The sequence below is a fragment of the Gobio gobio genome, assembly GCF_949357685.1.
Source record: "Gobio gobio genome assembly, chromosome: 5".
Classification (NCBI taxonomy): Eukaryota; Metazoa; Chordata; class Actinopteri; order Cypriniformes; family Gobionidae; genus Gobio; species Gobio gobio.
The window spans coordinates 39606401-39622010 of record NC_137101.1 but is presented as its reverse complement, the minus strand read 5'-3'; the positions used below and the strand labels follow the sequence as shown (position 1 = coordinate 39622010).

Sequence of the window (15610 nt, the reverse complement as noted above, 5' to 3'; positions counted from 1 at the left end):
ATAGACGGTCAAAGAATTTAGCCTTTTTTGCCTTATATCTCGGGAATGCAGCGGCTTGTGGGGGGTCACATTGGAAAGGTCTGGAGGGGCCCCGTCGCCAGCCTTCCGGATCGGGAGCTAGAGCCCGCGAAAGTTCGAAATCCGGGATCCGCTAGGGGGCGTCCCCGGGGCCCGCAACTGTCACGTTCAGGGGCTCGACAGACACAATGGCGGGCCGTGGAATGGCGTGGAACAAATGCTGGATTTTTTCTCTCATGACAACAACTTAAAATACTCTGGTAGATAACTGCATTTGTGTACACTCGTAATAACGACAAAACTTTGTGCTTTTGTAAAATAAAGAAAACAAACTGTGCGCTTTCTGCACACACACAAAAAAAAAACAATTGCATTACATAATCTCTATCAATTCAACCTAGACAAACAAGTGAGCATGCAAGTCAAATGTGGCGTTCACACCGGACGCGATTCGCGCGAAGGTGGACGCTTGAACATTTTGAGTTTACTTGCTTCAATCGCGCGTGACATTCACTGCACAACAAGCGAATTCGCGTCATGGGCTGGGCTTCCGCCAGCGGCTCGTCTCGTTGAGAAATGGCTGACATGGGCTGTGTTTACATGTCTTTTTTTTGTTAAAATCTACTGTTAATGTGTTACAAAACGTCGTTTTAAGACTTTTTTAGTCGATAATGTAGTTGTTTAAAGCTCAAATCTGTTATTTATTTATATAAAGAGTGCCTATTTGAACATTTTATCTGGCGTTTTTGGAGTTGTGAGCTCCAGCAGACAGCGGCGTTCAGCGCTCGTCAAAGCCGGCGAGGGCAACCTTTCCTCGGCCAGTCCTTCTGCCGTCTCCCGCTGGCTCTGATGTCTCGAGCTATAATTCGTCTTGTAACGGCCGATCTTTGGTCTCATGGATCTATAATTTGTTCCCTGGCAAATCGTTTAGGCTGAGGGCAAAGAGAAGTTTCATTACTTTATATTTTTAGGCTATAACTGTACTTTGCAGTTGTAACGTTAGCCTACTAGCACTGACTTTGAATGTTTGACTGAATTGTTTGCTTTATTTCATGTATAGCTTGTTATACATTACATAAACGTTTGTATTATTGATCATACATAAACTTGCATTTAACAAAAAGAGACTGGGTTGTGTTTCATGTCATTTAATATCATCACAGTGATAATCATATTGTCTGAACCAGATATTAATATACAGATTTTCTCCTCATTGTTGTCACTACTAGAGCAAGCTCCTGATTGGGTAACGCGGCCCGAAATATCCGCCAAAGTTCAGATTTTTCAACTTGAGCGATTCGCGTGACTCGCACGTTCAAAACGCTAAATTCGCGTCCTTCGCGCCGCCTCATTCGCGCGAATCGCTCCACAGAATGCCATTTTGCGTCTCTGCATTGACTTAACATGTAAATCACCTGCGCGAATCGCGTCCGGTGTGAACGCACCAAAAGTGTGTTATTATAAAATCTGCAGTAGAGGTCAACCGATATGGGTTTTTCGCTGGTTGATGCCGATATATAGAAATCAGGGCAGCCGATGGCCAATATAAGATAACGATTTTTTTGGCCGATTTTCTTTTTTCCTCCCTTCATCTTATAAAATCTAACAGTTTAATAAGAAGTGATTTAGAAAATTGCTTAAATTAAACATTAATTTTGAATGTGGAACGGCATTAGGGCGAGTAATAAAATTTTTGGGTGAACTAACCCTTTAAGTCAGAGCATGAAGGCAGAGGGGGACATCACAGGGTTATGATGGTAGAATGGCATCTGCTTGCCGCAAGAGGCAACACCACGTTCCACAACAGCGCTTAGCTGCTCGCAGATTAATCAGCCTAGTTTGCAGCAGAATCAGCCTAGGCCGATTAATTAAAAAAAATTCAAAAATCGGCCCGATTAATCGGCTGGTCGGAATATTGTTTTTTGTGACCGAGTGGGCAAGATGATTTGAGCATTTTGAGCTTCTGCAAGAACAAATGAGGTTTGTTCTTGTGTTACGCAGGTTCGGTTGAACTTCTTGTTTATGTTGACTGATCAATTTTCTTTATGCAAAATTTGGTAGATACTGCACAATTAAGTGATATAAATGATTGGTTGATTGTTGGGTTTAATGTTACTCAAAATAGTAGTGTTGTTTAGACTACTTCTGTATTATTTTTAAAGGGTAACTTCAGTGATTTAACATTAAGCTTTGTATCAGTAGAAACCCGGTAGTATATTCAAATGATGGTACTTTCCCCCCTCATATCCCCCTGAGACGAGAGAATTATGCATTTTATTTCTGGAAAAATTCCTCCGATGACGCAAATATCTTCATTTTGCGTCATCGGAGGATTTTTTGGCCAGAGGCTAAAGACTACAGCCACTAGATGGAGCTGTTCCGCATGTTATCAACCCGCCCATAGAGGAGAGATCTCACCCACAGAATGTAAGACACAGACGGCCGCACGGACATTCATAACGAAGCGATGCAGAGTAAAGTGAGTGTTTTAACTTTTCAATTAATTCCTGTGATAGTTTAGCTTCCATATGCGATCAGAAAACGTGCCAGACTGGCGCTTAACGTTACCTCAGCTCTGCTCAGCTCGAATGAAATCTGACACTGCTGCGTCTGTGCCGTGACTTTCGTCCGGCTCACTCACACTTTATTGAAAAGACACGTTCAGTTTTTAATTGTAGTGTTTATTCTCTAACTGGACGAAATGATTGTATTACTATGAAGATCAAAACGACGGTGTACGGAGTGGCCTCGTAGGGCAGCGAAGCAAGTGCATTCTGGGAGTTGTTGTCTTTCATCCACATGAGACAAAAATACATTTACTGTCTTTTCTCAGTCTAGAAGGCACCAAATTAAAAAATAATTTCACATTTCTACTGCATAAATGACCCAGTTGAAATACTAAGCTTAATGCTAAATCACTGAAGTTACCATTTAATGTGTGACCATGTCATTAGGGGTGGGAGAAAAGGTTGATGCATCGCAATTCGTTATGTAACGATTTAGAATCGATTCTCAAAAATTCAGAATCGATTCTGTGTTCAATTCAAACTGCCACTTCACCACTGTGCACACGCGATCACTGGCCAAACAGAAAAACCCATTGATAGACGAACATTCATATGCTGGTGAATTGACCGTTCGCAAAGACCCGCCCCCTTTAGTTACTGTTGCTATGTCCAACAAGTCATGGGCCTCTCATGCCACATACACATGTTCTCACGTAGAGAAAATACATAGCGGAGCAAAGAGGATACTGACAACTCGCCGACAGACAGGAGAGAGCAAGTTACTTTTGATATGAAACAAAGTCTCAACTTTAAAATGTTGTCTTTTTTTAAGAAATGCAAACCACAAATAGTGTTTTGTGGTTCTTTGATGTGTCGTGATCGCTGTAGCGCCTCAGTTAAAGCTGCTCATGAATCGATCATCTCTTCCTTCTAGATCATTGATAAGCATCAAATTAACATGAATGAATACTAAAAGAAATGTTGTTTCAACCGCGGAAAGACGTCAGTAAACACCGTTTTTCCAAGTTCAAGTCCACCGACGTTAATCTACTAACTCTCCTGACTGCTTTGTCGGACAAACCTGCAGATTCGGCGATGTGATTGGTCAGATCGCATGTCAATCAAACTCGTGGCGAAGATAAAATTAAAAAACTACGACCTATTCCATCAAATTTGAAATCGACTGTGTGGCAACATTTTGGATTTTCTGAAGACACCAAAAAAGGTGTTGTTGATAAAAGCCATACTGTGTGCAAAGTCTGTGGCACCAAATTTAAATATTTCGGCAACACGACTAATATCAAGAAGAAACATTTTACACGGTTACACTCAGAGCTGGAGAAACAGCAAAGGTAAACTATGGTAGGCCTAGATGTTGAATATTTAAGTTCCTATTTAATTTGTCCTCTGCCGTTTTTCTTCTGCATTAGCCTGTTTTAAAGATTTTTTTTTTGTTGCTCCAACTCCAACCAAAGTACAGCACTTTGGCGTAACTCTGTTGCTTTTAAATGTGCTATATAAATAAAATTTGTGTGATTTTTTGTTTGTTAAAATGTTCTAAAGAAACACTTACCATGTTTCATTCAGAGCTTGTTAATCCTGAATATAACGTTGTTAATAAAATAAAAGTATTGAAAGAAATCTTCATAATCATTTTTAAAATGGCAATACTGTCAAACAGATATTCTACCTATAAACAAATAGCATAGCAACTAATAACTAGCACAGCAGGATAATTAGTTGCCAAAAAAGTATGTCAAGAATCGTTTTGGAAATCGGATCGTTACTCCCAGAATCGGAATTGGATCATTAAGTGCCTTAAGATTCCCACCCCTACATGTCATAATACGAAGGTTCTCCCTCAGTTTCACTTAAAGGCAGTATTGGTATTTGTCTGATCATGTGATCTCAACAGGTCTGCCCACACAGGTCTGTTCAAGTTGAACCACTCCATGTCCAATAAAACCACTTTAATCCTTTAGAAAATATAATTAATTTCTGTATAGCTGGACATTTTTTTTTTATTTCAGTTCAGCTTTGGAAATGACACCAACCTGTTTGTTCCTCAGTATCTTCTTGTTTCACGCTGAATGTTTCTTCAATCCTCATGTCTTCACTCTCCTCTTTAATAAGCGCCATCTTTGTTTGTTCCTCAGTATCTTCTTGTTTCACGCCAATCGCTTCTTCAATCATGTCTTCTTGTTTCACGCTGAATGTTTCTTCAATCTTCATGTCTTCACTCTCCTCTTTAATAAGCGCCATCTTTGTTTGTTCCTCAGTATCTTCTTGTGTCACACTGAATGTTTCTTCAATCCTCGCGTCTTCACTCTCCACTTTAATAAGCACCATCTTTGTTTGTTCATCAGTATCTTCTTGTTTCACACCAATCGCTTCTTCAATCATGTCTTCTTGTTTAATAAACGCCATCTTTATAATAGTGTGTCACGTGGATCTTAGTTGCTTCGCCGGGAGTTTTCTGTGTGTTTGGACAATCTGTCATGATTAAGACGAGAATAATTAACAGAAAGAAAAATAAATCCAAACTGAATCTCTCTCAATCAGCTCCCTATTACTACAAATAAAACATGATACCCCACAAATTTAACCATGGTTTTGCTAACATAATCATATTTTAGCCATGGTATTTGTAGTGAAACTGTGGTTATACAAATGGTAATCAATAAAAAAGCATGCTTACTACACTTTTACTATAATAATTTGTTACATTTATATAGCGCTTTTCTAAGCACTCAAAGCGCTTTACATGGAAGAGGGGATCTCCTCAACCACCACCAATGTGCCGCATCCACCTGGATGATGTGACGGCAGCCATTTTGCGCCAGAACGCCCACCACACACCAGCTTATTGGTGGAGAGGAGACAGAATGAGGAAGCCGGACCTATATATATGGGCAAAGGTCATCTTTACCATGAAAAAAAAAAGTTGGCCACACACAAACAGACTTATTCTTAAAATGTTTACGTGGGTCTATACTTTATTGTATGTAACCACTCATTGAATTGTATAGATATTTACTGTTTTATTACATCATATACAAGGTGTGCACCATTGCAAGCAGAGTTTTTAAAATGTCTGTGTTTTACCGTTGTCAAGAAAGGGAATAGATAGACTCAATGGTTCAACAAAATGTTATTATTTGGCAATTTCCTGATGAACAAGGGGCTGATTATGCATTGTGTACCCTTAGCTTGCTTTAACAGTAAAGCTCTAGAAATTTATAAGCCTCTTGTTAAATGTGGCGGTGAGTTCCAGGGCCAAGTAACGTCCATAACGTTTTAGAGGATAAGTTTGTGCTACACATACAGTGTTGATGCAAAAATGCCCAACGTTTCTGTGCAATGTTAACTTATTTGAATGTATAATGTGATGAACATTTCGTGCCCTTTTGTTTCTTGTAAACATCTTAATTTTGCGTTATGGATGTGACGTTACGGACATTTTATTTAAAGAAAATTCTAAAATCAAACCCACGTGACAGAACGTGTGTTCCTGTTGCTGGCGGCATGGCAGTGATAAACACATTTCTCCTCTGTGTTTCAGTGAAACGTAACATAGCCTTAGGTCATTTGGGCTAAGTACCAAATGGTCGCTCTCTCTCTCTGGACATATTTATGATGTGATAAATAAATTAGATTGTGATCAACATCTCAAACAATAATGGAAATCTGACTATGTTCCGTAATCGTCTCTGCTGTAATGTTCCGTGTGTTTATAGTATTCACTTCCTAGTAGAGAGGCGTATTGAAAGTGCACGAGGAACCTGATTGGTATAGGCGCCTCTAAATCGCTCGCTCTTCCTGTCAATCAGGAGGTTTTGACGGCTCAAAGATAGCGTTTTCTTAAAGCTGAATGCCTACCACAACAGATTGATAAAATGGTAAGATACTAACAGCACACAATCAGGTCAAATAAGTTGAAGAGAAATCTAGTTATATCAAGTCTTATATCAAGTAGCCTGACCTGATAGTTCAGTTGAGATGGCCCATTCTTTCATTACCTCAGGTAAGATGGGTTTTAAAAAATAAAAATGTAGGCTAAAGACATATTATATATATATGTGTGTGTGTGTGTGTGTGTGTGTGTGTGTGTGTGTGTGTGTGTGTGTGTGTGTGTGTGTGTGTGTGTGTGTGTGAGTGAGTGAGTGAGTGAGTGAGTGAGTGAGTGAGTGAGTGAGTGAGTGAGTGAGTGAGTGAGTGAGTGTGTGTGTGTGTTCTTTCATTACCTCAGGTAAGAAGGGTCTTAATCAACATGTAAATATTTTATATATATATATATATATATATATATATATATATATATATATATATATATATATATATATATATATATATATATATATATATATATATATATATATATATATATATATATATATATATATATATTTAGTCTTTAGCCTGTATGTTTATTTTTTAAAACCCATCTTACCTGAGGTAATGAAAGAATGGGCCATCTCAACTGAACTATCAGGTCAGGCTACTTGATATAAGACTTGATATAACTAGATTTCACTTCAACTTATTAAATTGAGGTAAACATACTTGGTATCCACGTGTTCACACTGAGATATGGGTATACATATATCCCATTATTTTTTGATAACTATAACTTCTTACTGCAAAATTAAGAGATTAATATTTAGACTTTTGCATATTATAACCTGGAAACTGGATGTGGGAAATAATTACAGTTAGATCCAAAAGATCTAGTTTTAGCAACATAGTGCAGATGCTGCAGAACATTGCTAGCTTACTGGCTGTGGCTTGTACTTTTAAATCCATTATATTATAAATGTACAGTTTAATGATGTTCTGTGGTTTTACACTGCTGTAATTTTTAAAGATTTCATATTTTTGTAAGGTGAGCTTAAAGGGGCACTACTATGAAAATCACAGCTTCAGTGTGACATCAGTAAGAATAAGTATAATTTCATAGATATTTTCTATAATAGCTGTTCATATTAAAATTTGTATGAACTGCATACATGACCTTTATTATTTATTTTAGCAAAATTGTCCATTTAAATTTATAAATGTAAAATGTATTAAAGAAATCTTTGCTGTTCCAATAAAGCTCAGTGTCCTTTAAGCTTATCCACACTGAACATCTATGTAAATACTTAATAAACAGACTTTAAATATGAACTGATGGTTGTCACTTCCAAGTTAATCTTTATAAAAGTATTCTTTAAAAATTTTGTTTAAAATAAACAAGAATTTTCCCCAAAAAACATGTTGTGAGCTTAATGGGAACGGGTGTAAAGGGACAAACATACACATTAAGCACAGCCAGACTTTTTGCATTTAATGATGTATTTCTTAATTTAAACGCTTTTGTCATTTAAAATAAAATATTATTGTTTGAGAGATTAATATTTTATTTTAATATAACTTCTTGTACTCAAACCAATACCCTGTGCACTAAAATGTCTCAATGTCGATTTTGAATCATAACGCTTCGAAGCTTCATGAGGCCGTGTTCTGAAATCATCATCACTATATAAGTCGTTATTTAGGGTTTTTTTGCGCACAAAAACTATTCTCGTCACTCCATAAAGTGAGATGGACTTTGTAACGACGTCTTTAGTACCTTTTAAGGGTCTTGAGAGTGAACCGTGCCATTGTGTCAATGGAGGCCTTTCAGAGCCATCAGATTTCAACTAAAATATCTTCATTTGTGTTCTGAAGATGAACGGAGGTCTGACGGGTGTCGAACGACATGAGGTTAAGTAATTAATGACAGAATTTTCATTTTTGGGTGAACTAACCCTTTAATAGGTATGTTTTCCCTAAATTATCATTGTATTGATCAGATATAATGGATTTGACAGAAAATTTCAATGGACTCTAATACTAGGCACTATTTAATTTAGGTAAAAGTTATGCCCAATGCTGAACGTCAGAAAGCTTTCAGGGAAAGGCACAAAAATGATTAAAGACACGATGAAAAGGAGAGGAAAAGAAAGAGTGCACACTCTTGCAAAAGAGAGACAGAGGAAAAGGAGGCTCCTACAATGTTTAGATGTACAAGGGGCTCCTATACCAGCATACAAGAGTAAGCAGTCTCTTGGGAGGGCAGTCAAACGAGCCCTTACTGCTCTTCCTCAAAGTCCAAACAACAAAAAAAGCAGTGATGAAAAAAATTGTTGATGCAGTTGAATTCATTGAGCACAGTGAAATGAAACAAGTAGGCCTATCAGTTACAACAGACCACATTAAAGAAAAGGTTAAGCAGTTTTATGTCCGGAATGACATCTCACGACAGGCACCTGGGAAGAAAGATTCTGTTGCCTTCAAAGAAGATGGAGTTAAGAAGACATCAAAAGAGGCACTTGACTATGTCTATTTTAGAGGCATATAGAGTCTTTCAACAAGAGTACCCAGAGATTAAAATAGGAAAATCAAAGTTTGCAGCACTGTGAGAGTGTACATAAACACATCCCACGACATGCCTTCGAAAGCATATCAGCATTTATCAGAGCTCTGGTCTGCAGTCCTGACTCTCCAGAGTGGATGTTAAATGAATGTGAAACATGTTGTGAAGCGCTGAACTCTCCTTCAGAACATCATTAGCAACATCCCTGATGAAGATAAGAACATCCAAACGTGGCATTCATGGGAATCTGAAGGGGGTTTCAGGTTAAGATCATGAAAAGTGGAGCGTTGGGGAATGTGCTCGCATTGCTGCTGGCATCGGCCACTAAATTTCTTAAGCACTGCTTCATAAAAAGAAATCAAAGTGTAGTTTTCCATGTGAGACTACAGCGGTGTTACAAATTGATTTTGCTGAAAATTACACAACTGCATATCAAGATGAAATCCAGGCAGCCCACTGGACCAGTAGAGTCACGATTTTCACTGCTGTTGGACTGAGCAAAGCAGAGGTGCATTCCTATGCCATTGTCAGTGATACACTGGAACATGAAAAGAAGGCTATTGCTACATTTCTCTCCAAGGTGGTGGATGACCTGATGAAAGAAAATCCCAGCATGGAAAAGTTGCACATCTTCAGTGATGGAGCAGCATCACAGTTTAAAAACAAATGAATTTGGTCATTCATGTCCACAATCTTTAGGGACATCTTTCCAGGCCTTAAGGTATGACTATTTATTCAAATGTTTTTGCATCATTATTAAGGTTGCATATGGTGTTCTTCAAATGATACTCATTTGACTGTTTAAATCAGGTGGAATGGCACTTCTTTGCCACAAGTCATGGAAAGGGAGCGTTTGATGGAGTAGGTGGGACAGTGAAAAGGTGTGTTAGTTCAGCTGTGCTAAGCCGCAAGGTTATTGTGAACAATGCAGTCCTTTTACAGAAACAGCTGCACATTATTGCCCCAACATTAACATTTAACTGGTTATGGAAAGGGACATCCAAATGTTCACACATGAACACCAGCTAGAGCGTCTGTGGACTAATGTAAGACCTCTCATGGGTAAGTATTGGATAGCAATGTGTGCTCATGATAAGGTTATTGGAGCGATATCTACTATTATGACCCCTTCGCACTCTATCTTAAGGCCTGTACACACCGGGACGAATATCGCACGCGCTTATCGGCAGCGTTTTTCGGTGCGTCTTGAGTGTTCACACCCAAGCGATTTCCATTGGCGATGCGCCGAGTGAACGTGCACATTCAGTAGATGCGCTCCCGGTACACAAGGTGGGGCTGCGGCACTTACGCTTCTGACACTCGCTTGTCACACAGAAGAAGAGGAGAGACAGTATTTACGTGCTTGCCAAAACCATAGACATATTATGTATATGGACAAAACCATTCACACACTTTTTGCTAACTGGCAAGCAGCATTAGCAGTTCATCTTCTTCTTTGTCTACTTACTACTTCTTCTTCGTATCAATGTGTGCTCGGCAAGAGCGTTTTGTGCTTGAGCGTCACCAAGTCGTGTTTTACTGTCACTTCAGCAGCTCCAGGCACATGAACAAAAGCGCTGATCTCATTGGTCGGCCAGTTTTTAACACGCCGCGTCAAAATAAAAAAACGAACCCGAGACGTTTTTTTAAAAATGACGCTTTTACGCCTGGCGTTTTACGCGTCGGTGTGAACACTCACATTGGCGCCCATTGTTTAGTCACGAGGCGTTAAACGTCGGCGATAAACGCGCGCGAAAATCGTCCCGGTGTGAACAGGCCTTTAGGAACCCAGAGTGTGCACCACATTGAGCCCACCTCTTATGGCATAATCAAACAATCAGTATTCATCCTCATTGGTGGCAGCAACACACACATTTCATCACTCAAGTGAGGATGATCTTCAAGCCCACCCAAGTGAGCCATTGGACAACATAAAAACAGGCGATTGCCTGGTGATCAGCTATAAAGGGAAGAAGTCCAGCAGGGAGGTTGTTGGCCTGGTCACTGATTAGGATCCTGATGGGGTTGAAATGCAGTTTTTGAGGAGAAATGATGAACCAGGCTTTGTCTATATCCTGCCCTCAAAGGAGGACAATTTGTGGGTGGAGAAAGGACAAATTATCCAGCGTCTCAATCCTTTCATTGACAACAGAGGCCGTTATAATTTCAAAGAGGCTGTACTGGCAGAATGAATGAATGAAAAATATGCATTAAGAAAGTTCATGAATTATAATATTAATGATAGAAGAAAGTGTTAAGCATGAACAAATTAAATAAATAAATACATTCCTTCACCCTCATCATCTCTCATCAGGGATGGAAATTAGCACCCGCCACCAGCCAAATGCGGGTGATTTTGTGTTGTGGCGGGTAGATTCGCTTCACCTACCGGCCACCGTGGCGGGTAAATAAAAATAGCATAGCCGACTGTTTCAGCTGGACGGCGGACACTTTTAGAGGAGTCACACCTTCAAAAAGAAATGTGCCGTTACAAATCAAATTCACAATATGCAGTAGAGAAGTTAATTTGCGCGTGGTTGCGTTAAGCGGCTTTATTGCCATAGCGGCGGAGTCTCGAGAACATGCGCTGGAAACGTGTGCGGTTTTTTAAAGACATATCGAGCTTGCGTCGCATCCACCGTTTGAACGCAAGAGGATCTCCAGATATAGAGCTGAATAGAAAAAAAGGTATCAATGGGTCTGTCCAGTAACTCGTGATGAACCTCAGGCGAACTGCACACTTTATGAGAAGCATTTCAGTTGCTCAGACTGACTGCCTTAAAGCAGCAGCAGTGACACAGAGAGAGACCGGATAGCTGGACCGAATGTCTTCAGCCAAGTGCAAGCAAAACTCACGTAGGCAGGCTATCTGACGTTTCACATGGGGTTTATTATCAGCGCCATTCCCATGCACTAATGGGGTAACGTTAGTTTGCAACACTTCACTGACAACAGCGTTATTGAATGGAAAAATAAACGATAAAGAGCAACAGAAATATATAAAGCATACTGGCCAAGGACTGCCCACTCAGCGAGTGAGTAAAATAAGTGCCTTCCCCCTTAAAGGAGCAGCACCGAATTGTACTTGTTACAAGGTATAGGTCTATTGTTTTTTTAAATGGATAATATATTTATATAATATTCCATACATTATCAGAGCTTGGCAGACAGAATTATTATATATTTTTAGACAGGTTAATTAATAGATTATAGCCTAATTAATGTTATTATTAATGTATAATTTTAATCATACATAATAAATAATCCTGCCATATAAAGTTTGCCCTTTATTAAAATAATATTTAGATAAAAATTGGACAAATAATTACATAATAACAGTCCACATTTAAGTAAATTAATACAAAATTTAACAATTTTGAATTTCAGAATTGTCAAAAAAGTGATTAGTGGTTCAGAATGACTGCTTAAAGGGACAGTTCACCCAAAAATGAAAATTCTGTCATCATTTACTCATCCTCAAGTTGTTCCAAACATGTACACATTTCTTTGTTATGTTGAACACATTGGAAGATTCATTCCTACTATGGAAGTCATTGGTGCCCCCAAAGCAGCCTGGGTACAAACTTTCAGCAAAATATCTTCTTTTGTGTTCAGCAGAACAAAGAAACTCATACAGGTTTGGAACATCATGAGGGAGAGTAAATGATGACAGAATGTTTTAGTTTTGGGTGAACTATCCCTTTAAAGTGCACCAAATAGGCTTTAGAAATAAATTAAATAATCAAATGTAAAATAATATAAAAATGTTACATTGTCGTGAATGGGTGTCCCTTATTTTGCCACACTGAAGGTGGCAACCCTAGTATGTCGTCAACACGCTTCAGAAGATGCCAAAACTAATAGTTTCATTGTTGGGACTAAAAACCTAAAACTGGAAGCCATAAAAGACCACGAATCATCCAAATGCCACATCCATTAATCTGCCCTACTCATTTAATGAAATTAATATCAGTTCATGGTTTGTGTGTGTATAAGAGAGAAAGAGAAAATGCCAGTATTTCATTGAGACTTGAGATTAAATAAACTGCTATTGTAGAGCTTGTAGTATTAATTTTCACATGCAGTTACACATTGTCGGTTAAAAACAAGAAATGGCTGGTAAAACATTGAGTGGCTGGTAGATTTTGAAATCCACCAGCCACAGTGGCCGGTGGACAAAAAATTTAATTTCCATCCCTGTCTCTCATTGTCAATTATTTTATATATCATATTACAATCACATTTCTTAATGTCAAAACTGGCATTTAGAGTAATTTTATGTGTCGACAAAAGTGCCATGATAGTTTGTTTGTTGATTTTCCAAACAGATTCTATGTGTATTTCAGACTAGTCACATCCATAACGTTGGTTTTTCCTCATGATACACTTCATAAAAAATGTAACAATTTAAACATTGATATTTTTATGTTCAGATAAGACCCCTTCATCATGTGGATAGCAATATTTAAAAAGACTTAAAAGTTCACAGACTTTAAAGAAAATCGAACAGTCTACTGAAAACTCTGTCATTTCCGGTCACATCCATAACTATTTTCCTTTTTTGGGGGGTCTTAAATATATTTTAGAAAAAAATATTTTTGCTGTCAATTCCCCAGATTGGGTGCTCTGAGAATATGCAATGGCAAATTAAATATGGTAAGAAATTGATTTTTACTAAGACATTTCAGCTGTCATGATGAGTTCAAATGTCACATCCATAACGCTGGAATTGCCCATATATATATATATATATATGGGGATGATTAGAAGGCCATGATGGACAGGGGCCAGTGGGCAAATGTGTCCAGGACGCCAGGGTTACACCCCTAATTTTTATCGAAGGACAGTCTAAGATTTTTAATGACCACAGAGAGGCATGGTTAATTTTCAGACTAAAAGAACAAATTATACACACTCTTCATATTCATATACTTTTAAAGTTGCTATTTAATGATTTTTATATTATATTTAATAGATTTCACTTTTAATAAAACATTTGCAATTGTTTGTTAAAGTTAATTACACGTGTGTTTGTTATCGTTGTATTTAAACTACATTCTGATTAATTTTCTCGGACAGTTTGGCTCAATGAACCGGTTCAAAAAGCCGATTCATAGGTTCCTGACGTCATCATGCAATGATGTCACTATGCACGTCTTTTATGCTTTTTTATGCATTTCCCAGTGTCATGTTATATCAAGGAAACATTCAAATAAAGTAATCTGTGTCAGTGCATATTGAAACAATCGAATTAAGTTATTTGCGTGAGTGCATTTTGGTGATTATCGCCTTTCATTCATTTTTGCAATGTATAAACGGGTTGTTTTGAACGAGCTGTAAAACGTGGACAGAACAACAAAAACCGGGACTGTCCCCGGGAAACGGGGATGTCTGTCACCCTAATATTGAGTAGCCTAGACAGTCATGCATAATCGCAGATATATTAAATGTTATAAACTTATAAAGTAAATTTGCATGCACAATAAACTACAGTGAAATGTATTTACATCTCTCGACAGAAAGGTTTTGCAGGTTTTAATACAGTAGTCATAATAAGCATATTTCCAGGACGTGATCAGACTTGCGTCGCCAAACTCAATCATCAGAATCCTCGGCAAACTTCGACAGCTGGTTGAACCGGCTCATTCGGTTCTTTTTTAGTTGGACGTGCTACTTCGGCTTGTGCGCCTTGCGTAATCAACCCGGAGCTAAAGTTTGATTCAGTTCGATTAATGAACCGGTTCAACCGGTTACTTGCTGACACTGTGTCTGTTTGTCTTTTTTGTTTTGTTTTTTCCATGTCTCTGTATTGATTTAATACTGTGATGTTTTGTAATGTTGAATAAAAAATAAATAAAATAAAAACTCTCCAGTGACCGAATTCGTGTTCACGATAAAAGTATTCACAACATAAGACGCGAAATGAGACGCACCTTTTCTGTTTCTCATCTGTTGATGATCTTTACTCACATAACGTTCATTAATGTTAAAAGCAATACGACTGTAAATGCAGACTAAGTGGCATTTAATGCAGAATAATTCGTTTTACATCGCCTCTAATAATTATATCGACTGAACGATACAAGTATCGATATAAACACGCTAAATGGTTAAAAACACAAACCTTTCTTCAGCCGAATCACAACAGACGTGGGCTCGCGGCGCAGGCTTATGACGTCACTCCGCCAGACCAAAATATAAGTCTCATTCACAAGATGCTGTCTAAAATCACAAAAGTGCATATACATTTCAATACAAAACACAGAAGTAACACATCGAACCTTTATTAGGGCCACAGACAATTGAAACAATATATAGGTAACACGTTCCAATATGTTTTATTAACCCTTTAACTGCCCCGCCAAGAAAAAGGCATTTTTTTCAACACATCCCATCATTTTTAAAATATCAGCCTCTACAAATGGTTGATATGTCTCATTTAAGGTAAAAGTACCTGAATTGATGCTATGAAAATCAGAAAATATGAACTATAATACTAATTTAATTAAAAACAATTTCTTCTATTTTTTCTTTATTTATAGAAGTATGCCATTAAACATTTTAGGTTTTTATTTTGACAGAGGAAATAATGTTTTCTTGGTTTTTAATAATAAATAACACAAACAACTTAAAGTAACAAAACCAAAGACATTACATTCTTTCAGCATTCAAAAAACTAAAAATAAAT

At 37.9% G+C, this 15610-nt stretch overlaps 1 protein-coding gene across 1 annotated transcript in view; it reads right to left on the bottom strand.

Annotated features, from left to right (window-relative positions):
- Nucleotides 1–15072, bottom strand: part of LOC307126149 (uncharacterized protein) — a 70069-nt gene extending 54997 nt beyond the window's left edge. The window contains exons 1-2 of the mRNA XM_079816547.1: nucleotides 15047–15072; nucleotides 4580–5018 (exon numbers count right to left, since the gene is read on the bottom strand). Coding sequence (XP_079672673.1) covers nucleotides 4580–4952 — 373 coding nt within the window. The 5' untranslated portion in view covers nucleotides 4953–5018; nucleotides 15047–15072. The remainder of the gene's footprint in view (nucleotides 1–4579; nucleotides 5019–15046) is intronic.
- Nucleotides 15073–15610: the final 538 nt, after the last annotated feature.